Here is a 22613-nt window from a genome sequence, read left to right on the forward strand (position 1 = left end):
AAAAAGACAGTGCTTGTGTCATCAGTCTCTGGGGAGGCAGTAGGAAGACTTGCCTCCACAGGTTAAGCTGGAATCATGGGTGTCTTCCAATTAAAAAAAAAGTAGGGCAGCTGGCTAGCAAACAAAAAAATAGCAGGTCACCGGCATCAGCAAGCTCTGGGGAGGCAGTTGGAAGAGTTGCTTCTCTTCCGTTTAAAAAGAAAAGAAAAGAAAAAGCTGGGAGCCTGTGCAATGGATTGGCTCTCCAAAGCACCTGGAGCACCAATTCAAGGTGGTAGTGCTGATATTTAAGAACCACAAGAAGTTCCAGCGTGCTCCATTTAGCATCTGAGGTACCATGCTGGGTCCCTCCTGGGTCCAGCTAAGCAGGGACTTAGCTGATGGCTTCTCAATTGTGGCACAATTGCTAAGCAGTGTAGTCTCCACAGAAGCCTGCCTGGCTCCATCACTGCATGTGTTTTGCCACTTGGTGAGCAGGTGTTTTGGAGAGGCTTTTGGTGATGGGTGACTGCTGCTTAGGTGCTACAAGGTCACTGATATGAAGCTTTGTGATTGTTGCTTGTGTGTGTTACTTTGCTTTTGGTACTTTGTTTCTATTGTTAATGCTTCTGAGATTATTTAAATGTGTTTTGCTGTTAACTATCATTAAAAAGAAGGTGGGATATACTGTTAGAATAAATTAATGGCACAATCCTATTATGCCTCTGTGCTGGTGGTGGAGTAAGTGCTCCGCTGGCACAGACTGTCACAAATGTGCCATCAAACATGTTGCAACAGTGTTGGGGTTAGTAGCACCAGCAGGAAGGCCTGTGCCATCCCTGGCACCCCCCCGGCGCCAGTGCAGGATCCAGTGTGTGCTGGAGCAGGTAAGCTCTGTGCTGAGTAGAGCAGGGATAGGGGATGGACAGATCAGGTCCCAGGAGAGAGTGGGATTGGTGGTGCTGGTGCTTGTCATATCCCATCCCCCTTCCTGGGCCACATCAGCTGACACAAATCCACTTGGACTTGTGCCAGAAATTTAGCAGGCAATGGATTGAGTAGACCCTTTGCCGCAGCTGGGGCTTTCCTTGGAACAAGGGGACAAAGGTCCCCTTACTTTGAGGAGACCTCCAGACTGCAAAATTCCCCCACAGGATACAGCGCAAGCCACGCTGGCCCTACTGCATTGGCATGCAGGGATTTAAATATGTTTGAACTGCAAATTAAAACCTGGAGCTCTAAAGTTTCATTATAGGCCTCATTCTCATGACAGTTTTGGCAATAGGAACAAGGTGGGTATCTATCTTTACCTGTCATTTTTTCACAGTAAATGTTTCTTCAGAAAATTGTGATGAATTGTAGGACCAGTTGTGATGAAGATGGACTTTCCCATCTCCCTGATAAGGAATAGGAGAACTAGAGTTCCCTGTGATACCATATATTTCCAGTGTCACCAATGTGGAAGAAAATTGAGAACACATACCTGCAAACCATTAAAAACAATACCAGGATGCAAAAATGTATCAGTAAAGTTATAATCAGCATTAAAAACGGAAACTGTACAACAAAATCATCTACCACGCTTTTTAGCAAAATGAAGGATAAATCTTCATGTCTGGATAGTGCTTTACAGTGGCCAAAGTGCTTCACACACAATATTCCCTCATTAGTCCTTACAGTAGGTAAGTGCTACCAGCTTCATTTCGCAGACAGTGGGGTGCATCTGAGGCTGTATAAATCCAGCATAACATATGTGTCTTGCAGGAAGAAGAAAGTTGAAGGGTGCTTATATAATTGCGCTATTGTGTTAGTGCAATATGGAGGTGAGAGTGTTGCAAATGGAATAGAGGGCCCTGTAGTCTAGTCCATGCTCGGCCATGAAGTTATGAAAGGCATGAAATTGCCCTGTACCCAAAGTCAGACTACTGCTCCATCTAGCCCAATGCTACCAACTGAAATGGTATGTCTCTCTAAGGCCTGGGGGGGGGGGATAGCTCAATTTATTTTCTAAGCTAATGTGATGCAAGCCATAGGGCATCAACTTTCACTAAAAATAAGTAAATCAATATCAAGTTACAACTGGAAAGTGCCAGAAGATGGCAGCATTATATTACCAATTTTCATTGCCTGAATGGACACATCCCAATAGTCTCCAGTGGAAAATCCCTGTGCCTTGCAACAGAAAATAATGCCACCACAAAATGACAGCATGAAGAGGCTTTAGCAATGTGGTCTATTTGCTGCACAGCACCAGCATAGTGGAGCTAGACTACACCTGAATGCTCACTACTGAACTGACCCTTGTCCAAATCAAAGGGTAGTTGCCAAATGTTTCAATGATGCTGAATTGGATCCAAAATGCTCCTGCAGGTCAGGTTGCTACTTAGCAAGAGCCACATTATAACACAAAGAATGAATTGCCATTTTAATAGCAACACTTCAGGAAAAGGATTAACCATGAGCTCACACACAATTAACTTATGGAACAGCTTAACAGTGAGCCAGTCACTGGTCCATCAGACTCAGAGTGGACTGCGCTGACTGGTGGCAGGTCTTCAAGCTTTCAGGCAGACAGTCCCCAGTTCTGCCACCTGAAATAACTGGTAACACCCGGGACTGAACCCACCACCAGCAGTCCTGACCTCCCCAGTTGGCCCTGCAATGTTAGACTGTGTTGCCCAAAGAGTTCTGAGAAACTCAAAAGCTTGCTCTATACTTCTATACTAAACTATGGTGGCCCAGTAAAAAGAGTTTGCACTCTTTTGGCGCTGATTAAACACTGAACAGAAATATAAACTGAATATACAAGTGATGCAGTGGCATCACTAGGGAGGGTGCAGGGTTGTAGACCGCACTGGGTAACACTCTTGGGAGGGGGTGACACCACCATTAGCTAAAATTGTGAAAATCTTGGGGTTTTTTGAATAATACCATCATATATCATTCGATGTGTAATTTAATGCAGAATGCAAAGAAACAAACTGCTTTAAAATATCTGCTGTCTTATCAAACATTATAGACAACCAGAAAAAGGAAAGCACAACTGCCTTATGTCACAAAAAGTGGATTTGCTTAACTCAAATCCAACCAATTAGACTGATTGTTCTGAGAACTAATGAAGTGTTATTATGACACAGCAGGGAACCAATAAGGTGTTAATATGAGTCAGCTCTCATTTCCATGTATCAGAGTTAATACTAGAACTCTTATTCAGTTGTGCATCATCAACTGGCCACTGGATTTTTGTTGGTTACTGATTTGTTGGGTGACCTGTACTGCTCTAAATATAAACAAACAAATAAATAAATAAGAGTTAATGGGGATTACACCAACCCTAGAGATGCCACTGCATTTGGGCTGTGTGTATGATCTTGTAATTTATTCTGTATGGTCTGGTACAGGAGAAGGTCCATCACGGGGTTGACACAATGAGCTCTCGCACCTGGTGGTGACATCTCTAGTGATGCCGCTGCTTTAGTTGCCCTCTTTGGCATTCTTTTTGAGATGAGGTGACCAGAAATGCACACAGTACTCCAAATGTGGCTGTACCATACATTTCTATAGGGCAATATAATATTAGCAGGCTTATTCTCAGTCCCTTTGAACCCAAATTGAGATGAATACTCTTTTCCCCCCCCCCATATTTCATTTTTGGGGGAGGTGGGGAGATGCTTCTAATCCTCTAGAAGCTTCTGTATTAGTTAAGCAGCCTCAACATGCTGGAACATGTTCCTGCAGCATTGTTCTTTTTCATGTCTGGAGTAGCCAGGAATTGGTCACAATGAGCCCCATAAAGAGAAAATGCCTTCCGTCAATGTAGGCCTGAAGAAACAGAATTCCCACTCCTATTGAGGCTAGAAAGTCTGGGCCTCTGTGCTCTCAATATGTTCCACTGATTTCCACAACTCCTTCTCCTGCTTCAATGATGCCAACCTTCTCTTGCACTTGGGACTCAGATATGGGTGCCAGTTGCTGTCAGCACATGTTCAAGTCCTGTGCTATCTGCCAAAAGCCTGGGCTAATTCAGTTAACATTTCAAGTAAAAAAAATCATTTACAAAGGAAACAACTGAATTTGAGAATTATATTCTGAAGATAATTGGTACAGAAGCCTCCCTTACTCTGCCTGGCTGGCTGTGTGTGTGTGTGTGTGTGTGTTGTAATTTCCCCATGTCAATGTTATTATGAATAGTCTAACACCATAATGATATCCATTCCCATATGAGAATCTAAGTGCGCAATCCTAACCAATTTCCCAGCACTGACTTAGCTGCAATGCAGACCCAAGGTAAGGTAACAAACATGCCCTTACCTTGAGGAGGCCCACTTGACTTGCCTCCCCACTGCAGGATGCAGAGAATGCCACATCGGCACAGCTATGTCAGTGCTGGAAAGTTGGTTAGGATCGTGCCCTAAATCACTGAAGCTCACCAGCAGACTTTGTTTCCCTAAATCTACGTACTTAGGTCAGACTTCTTCACCTGTCTAATTCAGAGTTGGGAGGGGGAAGGTCAAATGACAAGTTTCTTCTTCACTATATGTGTATTTGAGTCCAAAAATATGTGTGGGAGACACAAAAGCTTTTCTACTCATTTCAGACAAGGTTTTTGATTCCTGACCCCAAAATATTCAGATAAATATTTCCTAAGTTCCACCATCCATTGCTAAAACAATCACTACTAAGATGATATAACAGGCCAGAGATCAGTCTGTGCTGCCTGTATCTGTTTGCAAAATCAGTGCCAATTTTTTTTTGGGGGGGCATGCATGCTGAACCTTGCTTTCATTAACTTGGGCTCCAGTCTACAGCCCACATCAAATTTCTGCCAAATTGCATCTAGGCCAGCTTCTCTGCCCTTAGGCTGGATTCTTGGTATATAATCCAACCGCTCCTACATGTTCTAGGATCAGTAAGTCATCTCTTTCAAATCAAATCATGCCTCAACCAGATAGTGGCAATGACCAAGCAGGCAAGCAGGCTACAGGCAAGGAACGATTTCATGCTCAGTAATCCTGATGGCTCAAAAAGTGTGCCAAGTCGCATGTTAAGTTGCACAGTGCACCTGACATGGGTAAGGAGCAAAATACCAAATATTTCTATAACAGACATTCACAGTAACTCTATGAATGATTTGTACATTGCCATTCAATGGCTTTTACCACTTAATTATTTTCAGTTATGGGCAGGACACGCATCCCATACTAGCAAACTGAAACCATACGAAAATTTGAGTGTTATTCCCACATTTTGGTGGGGGAAGTCATAAAGCTGCTGCCGCTTGCACCCCCTTGAATACAGGTTGTACCTTGTTATTCATAGTGGTTCTGTTCTAGTACCTTCAGTGGATTAAAAAAATCAGTGAATACCAAATCAGTGGAAAAATAGCTTTAAAGACCCACTTCCAAGTTTATTGCTCTTCTGCTGTCACCCCAGATTTCATTGATACAGATAAGGGGTATCCAAATTTTTCGGCCAGTGAGCCACATCAAATATCTGTCACAGTGTCTAGGGCCGAAAAAAAATTAAATATAAAGTTCAAATAAATATATCAGAGATGGAATTTAGATGAATGAATAAATGAATGAAGGGGCTCAAATTTCCAGGATTTGTCCAAGTACCAACATACACCACAAAAATAAAGCACACTTCAAATAGACTCCCATTTCCCCACCCCACAAGCACAGCTCCGGTTGTGTTTGGGCAACTGGGTCAGAGACTCTCAGGGGACCAGAGGTTGGCCATGGGCCAGATAGAGGTTTGCTGCAGGCTGTATCTGGCCCCTGGGACAGGGTTTTGGGCACCTAGTACAGATCAGTGTTTCTCAAAGTGTAGGTCAGGACCCACTAGGTGGGTCGTGAGCCAATGTCAGGTGGGTCCCCATTCATTTCAATATTTTATTTTTAATATATTAGACTTGATGCTACCATGGCACGTGACTGCACTGTGGAAATGATACACACCTGTACTTTAACAGTCTACTCTGTATATGGTTTTAACAATGATAGTAAATGTGACTTACTCCTGGGTAAGTGTGGGTAGGATTGCTGCCTAGGATTTTTAAAAATCTTATTGCTTGACAACGTCACTTCTGGTCATGATATCACTTCCATTGGGTCTTGACAGATTCTCATTCTAGAAAGTGGGTCCTAGTGATAAAAGTTTGAGAACCACTGGTAGATTATATCACATTCAGTCACTAGATGAGGTGAATAATGGAATTGAATGGCATGAAATTATAATTATTTAACAGCTTGAAGATAGGAAATTGGATTTTGGTGCTTTTTTCCTTGTTACAAGTAATTTAAAGGTGGACCTCATTATCAGTGGTGAGTCAAATCAGTGGAAACCAAATCAGTGGATACTGAGGTCCCACTTGTAGTTCTCTACTACAATCAGCTTACAGAGGGGGAGATTAGACAAGATAGTTTGATCACCTGATTGAAGGCCCAATCCTATCCAAATTTCCAGCACTGGTGCAGCTGCAGTGCAGCCCAAAGGTAAGGGAACGAATGTTTCCATACCTTGAGGAGGACTCTGTGACTGCCCCCCCCAGGATGCAGTGCACACCCCATTGGCACAGCTGCACCGGCACTGGAAAATTGGATAGTTTTTGGCCCTCTGAAACTTGCAGATGCCTCTAACCTGCACACTTGTTAGCTCAGTTCTTGAACACTGACTCTCCGGAAATTCTGTTACTTAAAAAAAATGAAAAGAAAAGCTATGAATGCACATAGGAGACACAAAAGTGCTGGACTAACTGACAATATATATAATCTCAACTAAATCTAAAAGGGAGGTTTTCAAGGAGAGGTTGGATGGCCACCTGTGAGAGATGTAATAGCTGCTTGCACTGAACAGATATTTGGACTAGATGACTTCCAAGGTACCCTCCAATTTCAAAATCCTACTATGATTCCATTAAAACATAGAAAAATATTGTTTCTTGCATTTGCATGAGGTATAGAACAAACGGGGCCAGAGGCTCGCAGATAGCCTTATGACACAATCCTATGCACTTCTATGCAGAAGTAAGTCTCGTTAAATTCAATGGAACTTACTCTCTGGAAAATGTGTTTAGGATTAAAGCCTTATAGCCTGAACCTAAAGAACTTCCCACTGCCAATTGCAGCTGTGCCAACAGGGCAAACACTGCATTCTGTGGTGGGAGCAGTCATAGAGGCCTCCTCAAGGTAAGGAAACATTTGTTCCCTTAACTCAGGGCTGCATTGCTGCTGCATTGATGCTGGAAAGTTTAGGATTGGGCTGTTTGCCTCCCAGGCAAAATAGTGTTCAAGGTCATGGAAACTGCACACACAGCTTGAGATCTGAGAGTAATCATCGTCTCCATTATGCCAACTCATGGCACCATGTCTGTTTGCATTGGGAATGAACAGTACCTTGATGTCACATGTGACTTGTCCCAGAGAATCATAACTGAAGGTGTTGGGGCTTAACAGCCAAGCCTTCATATGTGCAAAGTTTGCATTCCACCACTAAGCTACTGCCCTTGCTGAAGGCAGTTTTCCAAACCCATCTATTTATTTGCTTTAGGACATAATCCTAACCAGGTCTACCCAGAAGTAAGTCCTATTTTGTTCGATGGGGCTTACTCTCAGGAAAGTGTGGTTAGGATTTCAGCTTTAGGGTCCAATCCTATCCAAATTTCCAGCACCCACAATGCAGCCACAATGCAGCCTCAAGGTAAGGAAACAAATGTTCCCATACCTTGAGGAGGCCTCAGTGACTGCGTCCCCACCACAGGATGCAGTGTGTGGCCTATGGGCACAGCTGCACCGGCACTGGAAAATTGGATAGGATTGGGCCCATAGACATTTAAATACTCTTTTCAAGTAATCCTCACCGTTTAATACATAGTAAAATGACAACAGTTAATATACAATAAAAAAGAAATCTCAGGGAAAAAAATGTAAGCACCAGATCAGGGCCTCTGAGAGGAATTTTATCAGGGAGTACAAAGTTTCTTTTGGGCCCCTTCCCAAAGTGGGAGGGGTGAAACAGGTTGGCAACAAGAATGGGCAGAACAGGGGTGGGGAGGAGGCAAAACAGGACAGAGCAGGAGGGTGGCAACAGTTAGGTTTTCTAATGCAGAGCCCAAGTCTACCTGCCTGTATAGCGTTGGGAGGTAGATACAGTAATATGGAAAACCAAATGCACTCCTAAGTCTCTCTAAAGTCTTTTAAATATAGAAAATCATTGCAGAAAATTAGCATCATCATATTTAGGCTCACAGTAGAATGGAAAGTGTCCTGTGTGCACCAAAACGGACTTCTGCAGCAGCTGTAGTTCCACAGCTGTGACCCTGAGCTCCTATACACTCCTTCATGGCAAGCAGATCCACAGGCCAAAGTGCTACTATAGCAGGCTAGTTTCCTCCCAGATTTGACATGTGTGAAGGAATGTCATGAATGCATTCCTTGGCGCAGCACATATAGCTTTTGGTAGTAGCAGCAGCCACGCACCAAACATCCCATGCGGGCAGTGAGTCTGGGTGAGATCAGAAAATATAAGATCCCAGGAAATTTCTGGACCCTCTTCTTTGGCTCCCAGGCCCCATTTTGACCCTGGGCCCGGGTACAAACTATTGCCTTCACCACCCTGTCATAGGCATTGAAATGGGGGACCTGCAGAAGGGCCTCTGACCACGATCTGAATATGGAGGAATAGGCTTGTGTGAGAGGAGACACTCCTAGATCCTGGTGCAAAGCTGCTCACTTCTTTAAGCACTGAAATAAAATCACTGAATTGGGCCTGGCAACAAACAGGCACCAATGCAGACAGTTGACTAGTGAGATGCAAATGAAGAATTTGCTGCAAACACCTTGGCCCTGTTATTATTATTATTAATTATTATTAACAGTATTTATATACCGCTTTTCAACTAAAAGTTCACAAAGCGGTTTACAGAGAAAAATCAAATAACTAAATGGCTCCCTGTCCCAAAAGGGCTCACAATCTAAAAAGATGCAAATGAATACCAGCAGACAGCCACTAGAACAGACAGTGCTGGGGTGAGGTGGGCCAGTTATTCTCCCCCTGCTAAAAAAAGGAGCACCCACTTGAAAAAGTGCCTCTTACCCAATTAGCAGGGGTCAATTAGCAGGGGACAAGCAGAATTTCCCTCTCACCTTGCAAAGTCCAGGTCAGCCTCCCGTGACATGGTGATGTTGGTCAGGTTCTGCTGAAGAATGAAGATGTTTCTACACATCTTCTTGATGCCCGATTCGCTGATGCGCTTGAAGTACTGGGCCCCATTTATGAGAATACAGGAAATCAAGTGTCCCAGACCTATTTGAGAGAAAAGAAAAAACAAGAAAGATATAACACAGAAATGACCAAGTCATGGAGGACTTTATTTCTGTTTCTTTTTTTAACATTTCAGTAAAATAGTAAATTATAAAAGAACTTGGTTCAGCTTAAAGGGGCACACAAATTCACCAAAAGTATGACCTTTAACCTCCACCAACTTTTCTTAGGACGAATGTGAAAGCCTTTCACAGTACACACGCCTGTAGTGGGGAAATTTTACAACCAACCTTGGCTGCCCTGCTTGACAAAATGCAACGATGTGTGGGTTGTTACAGGTGGGAATTAGGCAACGGTGAGAGTGGTTCTGGCTCTGTTTGATGCTGGACAGGATCAGCAAAATAACTATGCAGATGGTGCTTGCTTTTGAAATTCACAGGTTATGAGAGATCAACAGGAGGGAAACACTACCACAGGCAGCGCCACTCCCAAGACAGAATTAGCAAACACCAGGCATCCAATAGATTTTTCCAGGCAGGTCCATCTGAAGCAATGGACCTTGTGCAGTTTCAGTAAATTATCAAGAAGAATTTACTCTTGTCTAAGAGAAATGCTACATACATTTTATTTGTGGAAGACTTTTATTATTCTCCAGATGTTATTATATACAATGAACTTTTGGAGTGGGAAGGGATTACAAAGCAACTGAAATCAATGAAATAGTTTGCTATCCAGTTCTGTACGACTAACCAGTAGTGACCTCTGGACTATGCATGCCAAACTCTCACACCAACATATTGTCCATCCCCTGCACCCTGAAAGGCTGGGGAGAGGAGAAAATGATGTGCTTGTACATGCAAACACATATGCACTCATGTCATTTTATTTCAGTATTTCACACACCAGCCAAATACATCAGGTGACAATATGAGGACCATAAAGATTAAAACCCCATCCTCATGCCTGTTCAGACTCTATCTACTGAACTCTAGCACAAATAAAAACTTCCCTCTGAAAGATACTGAGGCTCGGGGTCTTCAAGAAGCTTCTAGATGTTGCAGAGACTCAGTTCTCACTGAGAGGGGTAACTCTGAATCCAGACTGCACCACTTCAAACTCTAAGTGGGCATAACTGAACAAGCCTCTTTACACAGATGTTTGAGAGAACAGGTCAAAACATCTATGCCTGAGGAGTTGCTTTTCTGTGTGCAGGGAATTTCTTTGTATAGAAGAACTTTCAATCATGTGAGTTCCCATCTGCAGTCTGAAGAGGTGTCTCCCAGACACAGGTTTGCCACCTCCATGATAACTAGTCCAGCTGTAGGGCAGCCACTGACAACTCAAGCGTTTTTTTACCTGATTGAGCCTGCTGATAATTCCATGCCTCAATCCAGTGGTGAGGCCTGCTTTCACTCAGTATGAGGATCTTTCGCATTGGCCCATCTTCCCCAAATCATTGGAATGCAACTGACCTTCAAAAATATACTGGAACTTATGCTGCTGAAGACTGGCACTCATGGCTTCCTCAATGGCACTTATATCCTTATTCAGTCGCACCACAAGGGGGTCATAATCCATGCTTTCAACATTAGCAACAATGGCATAATTCCCTTGCTTAGCCAAGGGAATCAGGTAGTGGAAGCAATGCACCCTGGAAAACAAACAGAAGGATTGATGTAGTTGTGCAACAACTTCATATTTCTCCAGAGAAAATGGCTAACCCAAGAGCTGCCAAGATCCAGTGGTTTTGGTGTGCATGGATGGGTGGGGGGAGGGAGTACTGCACAGGCAAGTGGACCGGTGTGCATAATGGATTTGCTTTGTTCTCTCTCTCTCTCTCTCTTTTTTTTTTTTTTGACATGAGGAATGTTTCATTCATGCATGGGAAATCTCTTGCATGCACAGAGCATTTCTCAGCTCAGAAAAAGACTAAGAGAGCCTGTATGAACATGGAATAAATAAATAAATTTGTAAATAAACTCCAGATTCCACACTGGCATTCATAAAACTTGGATGGTGATCATTTTTTTTGTTTGTGCTGCAGAAGATAAAAACAAAACTGCTCTTAGCATGAACTTGGTTGAATAAAGGAACAAAAGAAAGGATTAAATCTGGGCCTGAAGGAGATGCACAACCACATTTCTGCCTGAACACTCAAGAGCTAGGTAATGGCACTTGGGGGGCAGGACACAGATTCTTTATCAGGTAGCAGAAACGCTCATCTCAACTCCAGTATAAGAACTGCAGTCTTAGAATATTTATAAGATGCTCTCCTCAATGAAGTTCAGCAGTTGCATTATGGAACTTAGAATGCAATCCTAAGCGCTCGTGGGCCTGCGCAAGTCCCTTGTGCCGGCCTGGGAGCAGTGGAGTCACTAGGGTTTGCATCACCCAGTATGGGAGGCCAGTGCATCACCCCATGATGGACCTCCTCCCATGCAGTGGGTGGGGCAACACCCTGGGTGGTGGGCATGGTGATGTACCATTGCCCCATCCCCACTGGTTTTTTTGACTGTACCTTTTGATAGAACATAGATACTTCAATGTGGTTTGTTTCATTGCATTCTGCATAAAATTACACACCAATTGATACATAACATGATGGTATTATTCCTCCAAACTCTGATTTTAGTGATTTTGGTCACTAGTGGTGTCACCCCCCCCCCCGAGGGTGTCAACTTACTAACACCTTATTGCATCAGTTCTCAAACTTTTAGCACTGGGACCCACTTTTTAGAATGACAATCTGTCCAGGACTCACCAGAAGTAATGTCATGGCTGGAAGTGACATCATCAAGTAAATTAAAATAAATAATTTAAATAATTAAAGTAAAACAGATAATTATACAAGTGTTCCGGCTCACAGAGGCCAAATCCAGACTCTGCAGAAAGGAAAAGTAAGTCTGCAATGGCCAAGCTCGGCCAGCACAGGGCTGTGGGGGGAGGTGGGGGGAGGGCAGGGAGGAGGCAGGAGGCAGGCATTTTGGAGTAAGAGGAGGATGGGCGGTGGCCAGGACCGTGGGTAGGCGGGTAGGCAGGGAGTGGGAGGCGGGGCCAGGACCCAGCAGTTATGCTGAATCCTAGCCTCCATTCCCAGGCAGCGTGGGGAGGCTCCTGGCTGCTCTGTTCTGCTCGGATCTGCAGGAAAAAGTTTCCTCTTGCCTTGGTTGCGCCATAGTCGGCTCCAAACTTGCGCTGGCCTGCCTGTTCCAGCACAAGTTAGGATTGTGCTGCCCATACGCATTGTTTGCACGTGTGAAGATGGACAGGGGGACATCCCAAGACTGTTTCATGTCTATGGTTTGCAAATCTCAATTGCTGGAACTTTAGCCCAGTATATTTCAGAATTTTGTGATTCTCAGGGCCAAACTATATGTCTTCTGAAAAATGGGCAAGTTGGTCCATTTTTTCTTCTTGCTTTAAATAGTCTGTAGGAGGTACAAAATGGAGGAAATTGTGAGGAAGTGCAGAGGGGGATCAAGCACTTTGCCCCACTGCTGTTGTCTTCCCAAATTTGTACTTCCAGCATGCTATTTACAGTAGAAAAAAAAATTCTACTTTTTCAGAATTGGAATGAACAGAATCAGAACTACAGTAGGGGCAAATTGCTAAACCTTACACCCACCACAGTTCCTCCCATTTCATGTGCCCATACACATTTGTTTTTAAAGGGCCAACTTGTGTGTTCCTTGTAACAAATAGTCCGGCCTTCAATTTTCATCCTGCTAGTCCTCATGGTTGCATAGAAAAATCAGAACATGTGCTGCCAGTTTCTACAGTGCTAAACAACTTGGAAAATGCATAGAGATTTACTTGGTCGGGGCTCAATAGGGCTGTTAACAATGTTTCATGGTCACCCTTTTCTATCTCCTACCACTTTTTCTTGGAACTATCTACTAGTCACTGAACAAAAAGCTTTTCAGGTCAACTCCCAGCCTCTTCATTGACAGTTTGAAGTTGTATAGTCCAGGAAAAGCTTTCCCACTAGATTGTACTTGAAGATATAAATATAAAAAATGTACGAAGAGGAGAAAATGCACATCCTCTCTTCTTTGGAAATCTGGGAAGGGGAAGAGAAGGGAAATTTGCTTGTGCTTCTGTTCTTGCCACTTCCTTTTTTAAAATTTTTTTATTATTTTCCAAAATAAAAACAAACAACAAACACATAACAAACACAAACTCAATACAGAACACAAAAACACACACAAAAACACACAGTTGGAGGTTGCAAGCAATCATATATAGCAATATATCTAATCAGTCAATACATATCTTCTAATCCTGTTCTTCTTCTATCTTAGTCTCTTAATATCATTTATCTATCATATCATATCCTGTATAATATATCATGTATACAATATATTCATCTAAATGCCCTATTTTATACACCTACAACTTCATTTTCAACCAAGCATAAAATGGTCTCCATTGCTCTATCTGTGTTGGTTTGGTCTATTGATCCATGTTCTTGCCACATCCTGAGACTATCCAAAGTGTGCCTGAACTGATCAGTAAAAAAGGCAATTTTTTTTCAGTGTGTAAATTATATACATTTTTTGCCAGTGTGCTCAATTTTCACAATACATTCCAACTGCAGATTATGGGACTGGTGGTTGTTCCTTGATTGCTTGAATAAGGCAGCTCTGAAGCAAGGGCATTTATCTGGAAAGGGCATTTATCTGGCATTTATCTGGAAAACAAATGACAAATATAAACTAGGAGGAAGCTGCGGTGGCTCATGCCTGGCAAGAGTGAGAATAGCACCTTTGGGGGAGATTTAAGTTGGTAAATCGGTGCCAGAGCAAAAGGATTAAACCCACTCCCCCTCACCAGCACCTTGATCCTGTCAGCCACTTTTTTTTGGGGGGGGGGGGGAGAAGACAATTTAAGATTAACTTACAGTATAGCCCTGAGGCACAAGTAGGGTTGCAAACTCTCCTGGAAAGCCAGGATGGTGTTGTGGTTCTGGAGTTGGTCTTAGACCTGGAAGATCCAGGTTCAAATTCTCACTTTTTCAGAGACCTGTGCTGGGCTGGCATAAGTGCAATTCTTGCTACCTGTTAACTGCAGTTAAAAAGCAGGAGTGTGCCCTTCTGCTCCTCCCATGGCTAAGTAGTTTGTCACCTCAGGGCCCAATCCTATTCAATTTTCCAATGCCGGTGCTCCTCTGCCAATTGGGTATGCACTGCTTCCTGTGTTGGGGAGGCAGTCACAGAGGCCTCCTCAAGGTATGGAAACATTTGTTCTCTTACTTCAGGGCTGCATTGCGGCTGCACTGGTGCTGGAAAGTTGGTTAGGGTTGGGTTCTCCATCATTAACTGTGGGCAAGTCTAACAGACACTCCTCTTTCATCAGGATCTGAAACTATAGATTTCTATAATTATGGGTTATGGGAAACCCTGGTTTAACCTTAACCATGATTATTGGTGGTGCCAATGAACCATCCAAACATATTGTAGTGAGCAGCTTGCTTTATTTTATTTTTCATATTTTTATACCACCCTTCCTTCAAGGAACTCAGGATGATGCACAAAGTACCTTCCCCCCATTTGTCCTCACAACAACCCTGTGAAGTACATATGGTTGAGAGATAGTGACTGGTCCCAGGTCACCCAGAAAGTTTTATGGACATATGAAAATGTGAAAAATAAATAAAATAAAGTGACAAACAAACTGTCCACTACAATATGTATGGATGGTTCATTGGCACTACCAATAATCATGGTTAAGTTAAACCAGGGTTTTCCATAACACACAGATAAGAAATCTATTGTTCCAGATCCTGGTGAGTCTCTATTAGCCATACCCTCAGTTAATGGTCATGGGAGAGGCAGAAGGGCACACTCCTGCTTCTTAACTGCAGTTAACAGAGAACAAGAGTTGCATTTATTCCAGCCCAACACAGGTCTCTGAAAAATGTAAAACGCAAAAGGCAAATTGTGCCATCATTGCACAGGTCTCCCCTTTCTATGGGCTGACATGTTTGCACTGACCTTGAAGCAACTTTGGCATTAAGGTTTTCTGAAAACATTGTTGATTGCACAGCAGGAAGGCTGATTTTTGCAAAGTGCATTTTCAGGGCTGTTAACTGATCTGTTGCTGGTGCCAAATCACTAAAAGCCCCCTGAAGAGTAGACCTTTTATTTAACGAAACTGCCTGATAAAGGTGACATTCATGAACTAAAATGACAACTTACTATTTTCCCTTTAAAGTTCAAATAGATGGAAAATAATAATAATATGGGGAAAAAAACCTGGTTGGTGATTTTTTGCTTTAAATGTAACCACTGTTTCTGTCATTTCATCCCCTGCAGGGAAAATGCATGTAAAGGCCTGTGCTGATTAGATTTGGTGTGTGTTATCATAGGTAAAATAGGAAATGTGCTTCCTTTTGGCTTGCAAAAATGCACGTGCAGGATCAGCAAATGTGTTTTGGAGGCATTTCTAAAGAACACCTCACGACCAGAGTCTGGAGTGACTCTGGAGTGGATCAGAGTCTGGAGTGACACCCAGGCAAAGAGCTGTTGAACATGAACAGGAAGCAACAATTAGCAGGTCACCACCCTGACCAGCTGTCTGGCATTTCACATTTTCCACATTTGCTCTTCTTCCCAATCTCATCCCAGCCCCAGCCCTACATGCTCTTGGGCCCCAGGGTTCTTTTCCCTCTGTGTTGCTGCAACTCATTTGGAGGGGGATGCTTCTAACTCAAGTGCTTGCTCAGTCATATGGTCACAGGTGGGCTTTAGGAAATTCTCTCTGTAACAGAGGGATTAAGGATAGGGATACTTAAAGAACTGTTCTATGGATTCTCACACGAGCATGATGTCCCCTATGGGCAACCGACAAAGATGTAGCTCTAATGTCTGGAGGTAGGTAGCAAACAAATCTGTGACACTTGGACTAGCTATGAGCCACACTGCAGCTCCCACAAAGCTTGCTGTACACCATACCTGACTTCTAAGTGTAGAACCAGCAAGCAGCGGTCAGCCATCTCTTGGAAGGATCTGGCTAGTTCAGCAAGGGTTTGCATGATCTGTTCAGATACTGGTGGGAGGTCCATGTTGGCATGACTGTCTTGGCCAGGAGACACTGCAGATGGAAACACAGGAGGAAAGAGATTAATGTTTAACAATTTATTCAACTGGAGAAGGACCTCTTTCCTTTGCAGCCCCAATCCAAATCAAGTGGCTCCTGTGACTGCTTTTAAATGAAGAGAACTACCTACCAACTACCATTGGATGACCTAATCACATGATTTGTAATTTGGTCCTGCCTCCTTGATGTCAATTATGTCAATGGGAAAAGGCAATCCTATCCATCTGTCCCACTGGTGGAAAACGTGTTCTGCTGGTGCTGGCAGATGCAAAGCACCCATAAAACACACTCTGACAGCATGAGCTGCTGGACCGCTGGCAGGAAGGCTGGAGCTGCCCTGCTTGCACCAGCAGATCAGTGAAGACCTGTCAGAGCAGGTAAGCCTGGACAGGGAGTGGGTGGAGCAAGAAGGAGATGGGGGAAGACAGGAAGGCCCTAGAGGGGACAGGTTCAGCAGCAGTGGCCCCTGCCGAATCCTAACCCCCCATACCAGGCCTGATGTGCCTTCATGGATCAATGTGGACATGTGCCAGCGACATCAGTAGTGGTCATTGGGGCTTATCACAGGGCAAGGTGACAAACATCCCCTAACTTCGAAGAGACTTCCAGCAGTCAAAAAAAACCCCTGCAGGAAAAAGTGAAAGGCTACATTGCTTGTAGTAAATATACATGCACAGGCACTAAAGTTTAATATGTCTTAGCATATTTGGCATCAAGGACAGTCAGGCACACCTGCGCAGTTGGGCATACTCAACCAACCTTGAAAATATGTTGGGTCATTGAACTCTGTGCCTGTGAGCAGCAGAATGCTATGAAGGAGAATCTTATCTAGGAATGTGTTTGCGGTTAAGCTAGAACTAGCTAGTAGGCAGCCGGTATGAATTTTAGCATCCTTGTGGAAATTTCCCTGCTATGTAACCTTATATCATGTGTTTTGAGACTTAATAAAAAGCTGGGTCAGGAGCTAGGAGATAGCACTTGACTTCTTCCTTGATTTCATTCTTGCTCCTGCTTCCAGCACTTTCATCCTCTCTGAAACCTGTGTCTGTTGTCTAATTCTTGCCATGGCTTTTCTGCCACACCAACGCAGCATCTCAGGCTGCTCCTCAAGTAGCACCAAAATGCTACAATTGCTGCTTCATCACCTTTAGGATAGTTAGTGCTGGGCCATGAGCTAATTTGATAATGATAAAAAAATTAGGGGGGGGACACAGCCTCTACAAGCAGCATGTGAATAGCAGCTATCCTTGTTGTCAGTGGCAAGTAAGGACACGAAGATAACACTTCCCAATATGCTCCCCCCCCTTCTTCCTGGTCACAAATGATTAGCATGGGCTGGATGGCACAGGCAAGTCAGACTAGTAAAAACAGTGGAAGGTCAGACAGTTGTTCAGACTTATTTGCAAAGTTATATATTGGTTTTAAAAAGCAACAATGTGAAGACAAGAACATCACAGGACAAATCAGCTAACTAGGCATTTAACTTTACTGTAAGAATTATTGAAGGAAAGGCACTGCAGCAATTTTTAAAAAGCTTTTTTGGCAAGGCTAGTTTATAGTTCATGGTAATTTATGTATTCCTGTTTTAGAGGAGACAACAATAAGTAAGCAATTTGCAGTGCAACAAAACACAGACAAGGAAAAATATATTAACTAGTTAGAAGAGTCACATGGAAATACAAAGGAAAACAGGGGTGGCAGAAGTCCTGGGTTTTGAACATGGACTTGTCACAGCTAAATCTCTGAAGGAATTAAACAGCTTATCATCAGTATCTGCCTGTAGCTATCACCTGATTAAAGGAACATAAATCAATTAATCAATCAAGTACATTTGCATATGAGTAAAAACTATTATTCTGAAGCTAGAAGCATCTTTGATTTTTAGATTATGCACATGTGTATCAGGCATCTGAAGAAAACTGAGTCATATTCCCCTCTGTATGAAAGAAAAGGGGAGGGGCTGCCTCTTTTAAGATGGCATTTGTAACTGCAGTTGTTTTAGGTACTGGTATTAAAAATAATGTATTTTAAAAATCTGATGCTTTATTTAATTAAGGACATTTGTTAAACAATGGAGCCCCAATGGTACATCCCCCCCCCCGTCATATACAGAAACATGATTAAATTCTTCTTGGTACCTCCCACCCAAGCTAAGACAACACAGCCCCTTAAGAGTTCATTTATGGGCAGTAAAGAGCAAAAACATAGACTTTGGATTTTTAACTTCCATACATTTCCATTAGTAATGGGGTGAACTTTGGAAAGGGGGATTTTTCAAATTGGATTTTAAATGTCCCCGTGATTAATTTCATATGGGGTCCCAGACCAACTGTAGATCAGTCTGATCTGAAATAAACTGGCAGCTTGTCCAAGGCCCTGGTGCGAGATGCCAGAATCGCAGGGCAGCATCTGGAGACATGATCTGATCTGAACCCAGTTCAGAATTTGGATTAATTTTTTTATAGCCAGTGGATGTATGAGGAACTCACTTCAAATCAGTTTCAGAATGGGTTTGGACAGGTCACCCACCACAAATTTTCACCATGATCATCCAATTGGTACTGCAACATTACATATATCTACTTAGACGAAAGCTCAATTGAATTTAATGGGACCTACTTCCAGGTAGTTGGGTAGAGGATTGCAGCCAGAGTAGTTGAAGACCACGCATGATTAGCAAAACATGTTGTCAGAACTTTCAGGTAGCATTTTTAATCAGATGGTTATCGAAATCATAAGAACATAAGAACAGCCCCACTGGATCAGGCCATAGGCCCATCTAGTTCAGCTTCCTGTATCTCACAGCAGCCCACCAAATGCCCCAGGGAGCACACCAGATAACAAGAGACCTGCATCCTGGTGCTCTTGCTTGCATCTGACATAGCCCATTTCTAAAATCAGGAGGTTGCACATACACATCATGGCTTGTAACCTGTAATGGATTTTTCCTCCAGAAACTTGTTCAATCTCCTTTTAAAGGCACCCAGGCCAGATGCGGTCACCACATCCTGTTGCAAGGAGTTCCACAGACCAACCACACACTGAATAAAGAAATGTTTTCTTTTGTCTGTACTAACTCTCCCAATACTCAATTTTAGTGGATGTCCCCTGGTTCTGGTGTTATGTGAGAGTGTAAATAGCATCTCTCTAGCCACTTTATCCTTCCCATGCATAATTTTGTATGTCTCAATCATGTCCCCCCCAGGCGCCTCTTTTCTAGGCTGAAGAGGCCCAAACGCCGTAGCCGTTCCTCATAAGGAAGGTGCCCCAGCCCAGTAATCATCTTAGTCGCTCTCTTTTGCACCTTTTCCATTTCCACTATGTCCCTTTTGAGATGTGGTGACCAGAACTAGATGCAATACTCCAGGTGTGGCCTTACCATCGATTTGTACAATGGTATTATAATATTAGCTGTTTTGTTCTCAATACCTTTTCTAATGATCCCAAGCATAGAATTGGCCTTCTTCACTGCCGCCGCACATTGGGTTGACACTTTTATCGACCTGTCCACCACCACCCCAAGATCTCTCTCCTGATCTGTCACAGATAGCTCAGAACCCATTAGCCTATATGTGAAGTTTTGATTTTTTGCCCCAATGTGCATGACTTTACACTTACTTACATTGAAACGCATCTGCCATTTTGATGCCTATTCTGCCAGTCTGGAGAGATCCTTCTGGAGCTCCTCACAAACACTTCTGGTCTTCACCACTCGGAAAAGTTTGGTATTGTCTGCAAACTGTGAGCCCAATCCTGTGGTCCGTGGTACCACAGTCGCAAACATGCCATAAGGCACGTTTGTGGGGCTCACTGCCGGGCTCCTGCTAGTGCTAGTCCAGTACCAGCTGGTGCTGGATTAGTGCTGGGCGGGGCCCACCTTCCACAGCTCGGCAGTCTCCCAGACCGCCGGGCTGCGGAACGGGAGGCGGGGGCGTGGACAGGGGCATGGGGTGGCGTTGTGGGGAGGCGGGAGGCTGGCGGGGCGGGCGGGAGGCATGTCCGGGGGAGGGAGGGAGGCGGATCCGTGCAGCTGTGCTCATCAGGACCCAGGGTGCTTGTGCAGGGCTGCGTGCCCTACCCGAGCACCTTTACTTTAGTGCCGACCTTTTGGTCAGTGCTAAAGAGAGTAGCCCCATTGCGGGGCTGCTTCCCTTACACAGGAGAAGGGGACAAACGTCTTCTCCCAAGGTGCCTCCCGTGGTAGTGCGGGAGGCGCAGGATTCGTTGGGAGCCCTCCTCGGAGCTGCCGAGCCTGGGTGCCGTGGGCAGCTCAACTGGGCTGTTAGCCACCTCACTGCTCAACCCTGTCTCCAGGTCTTTTATGAAGAGGTTGAAAAGCACTGGTCCCAGGACAGATCCTTGGGGCACACCACTTTTCACCTCTCTGCATTGTGAAAATTGCCCATTGACACCCACTCTATGTTTCCTGGTCTTCAACCAGTTCTCAATCCATGAGAGGACCTGCCCTCTGTCCAGAGTCCACCCTCTGCCCCCTAGAGTCATAGTGATGGTAGTCTTATGAATGAAGAGAGTGCTTGCAGATGACTTCAATGGCCTTGATGTTCCTTATTATCAAACAGAAAGATGGATAAAATGTATTGAAAATGATTATATCCTATCATTCCCCTCCATATCAGGAGGTACCAGGGTGGCTTAAGTTATTCCCCCCCCCCGCCATACACACACATAACGTCCCCAAGGGACTCACAATCTTAAAGGAAAAATAAATGGTTTCAGGGGATTTTAAAAAATGCCAAATGAGCTCAAAACTGACATTAAAAACATAATTAATCTCCTAGTCCCATGGCATTTGGTGTTTCTGTGGCCACTGTGAGCTGGATAAGATTAAGCTAGTGAGGGGCCTGAACCATATGTTATAAATGGGCCCTAAATTAAAAATAGATAAATATTACAACATAAATTATTTACTTGCATAGTTAACTAATTACCTAATTCATTTTTTTTTATTTGCTATACAGCTTTTCTGCTGGCACCTCAAATTCCTCTGCTGTTGAAATGTACTTTCGGGCATATTTGCAACACCAGTGCTGACGGAATCTGATGCTGAGGTACAATAGGATTGTGCCCACATTAAAGTTAAATTTGAATGAAATTATTTATTTGTATATGTTATTAATGTCTGTAATTATTACGTACCATGCAGCTTGCAGCCCCCCCCCCCACGACATGCAAAGAGGGTTGCCAGATTGTGATATGCTGATTTTACAAGAGACAGCTTGCAAGTATTTACTGTGGGGCCTTCCAAAATGTGGGGCCTGTACCATATGCTTCCTTTCATGCTAGGTTCATCTGGGAGGAGAGAGAAGCACAGCCCCTGTTTAAGGAGGCAGCAGCAACTGCAGATGGTGACAGTGGATCTTTGCTCTGTTGCCCTCCTTAGAAAAATGCAAGTTCCATCCATTAGTCTCAATATGTTTGATCAAATAGTGATAAAGACTGCTGCTGCATCTTAAAGTTCCTTTTCCAAAACAAGAGCTAGAAAGTTGCTCCCCCCCACACCCCCAAAAAAGGTCAGCTTCTCATCTGAAAGGTAGAAATTGGCTGATCCCTGGTCCCCACAATTATGCTTGTGGAGTGCAACTACAGGAGAGTTGAGTGCCAGCAAATGAATTTTATCTAGAAGGACTGGTGCTGAAGGTGGGCTGTCAGTGAAGACGCATTCTCTTTTCTGGGCAGCTCTAAATGTTTTTACAATAACCTTTTCTGACAAGCAGAGGACTAATTCATTCTGGCAAAGTGAAGAAAAAAAATTAAGCCATTTGCACTTGTTGTCACCAGTGATTTCAATTCTTTTGCGTCTCTTGAAAGAGTGTGCCTTGTAAATCAATGGATGCAAATGACAAGAACTCAGGAATATGGAACAGAATCCAAGCACTCCTTAGAAACGGAGCAGTGCAGCCAATCAAGGACCATTGTGAAAGTCCACAGTCCATTTCCTGACTGAGTAGTGCATCTGGGAAGACATTGGAACCATTAATAGTGGTGGAAAGAAAATCTGTTTGGGTCTGCAGTCTCTTGCTTGGTTGCAAGGCAATGTGAACCATGTGTGTTTTTAAAACATAACACAGGCTTGTATGTGTGTGCAAACTGAGCGCAAATAAGAGAAAGTCAGCATTTGAACAGGCAAATCTAGTTCTGAGCTGGAGCCATGCTAGAAGTATACCTGTCAACATGACCCAGAGGAAAACAGGGACATGCCTGTAAAATTCCTAGGACTGCTTTGCAAGCCCTACCCTTTTCCAGCAGAGGAC

The 22613-nt window shown here is 43.7% G+C and overlaps 1 protein-coding gene across 2 annotated transcripts in view; it reads right to left on the reverse strand.

Moving 5' to 3' along the window:
- EXOC4 (exocyst complex component 4) overlaps positions 1 to 22613 on the reverse strand; it is a 448912-nt gene that overhangs the window by 22463 nt on the left and 403836 nt on the right. For both annotated transcript variants that reach the window (XM_066633468.1, XM_066633469.1), the window contains 3 exons: positions 16197 to 16335; positions 10716 to 10894; positions 9126 to 9285 (listed from right to left, as the gene is read on the reverse strand). In XM_066633468.1, coding sequence (XP_066489565.1) covers positions 9126 to 9285; positions 10716 to 10894; positions 16197 to 16335 — 478 coding nt within the window. The remainder of the gene's footprint in view (positions 1 to 9125; positions 9286 to 10715; positions 10895 to 16196; positions 16336 to 22613) is intronic.

This window comes from Tiliqua scincoides, chromosome 7 (genome assembly GCF_035046505.1).
Source record: "Tiliqua scincoides isolate rTilSci1 chromosome 7, rTilSci1.hap2, whole genome shotgun sequence".
In the NCBI taxonomy this organism is placed as follows: domain Eukaryota; kingdom Metazoa; phylum Chordata; class Lepidosauria; order Squamata; family Scincidae; genus Tiliqua; species Tiliqua scincoides.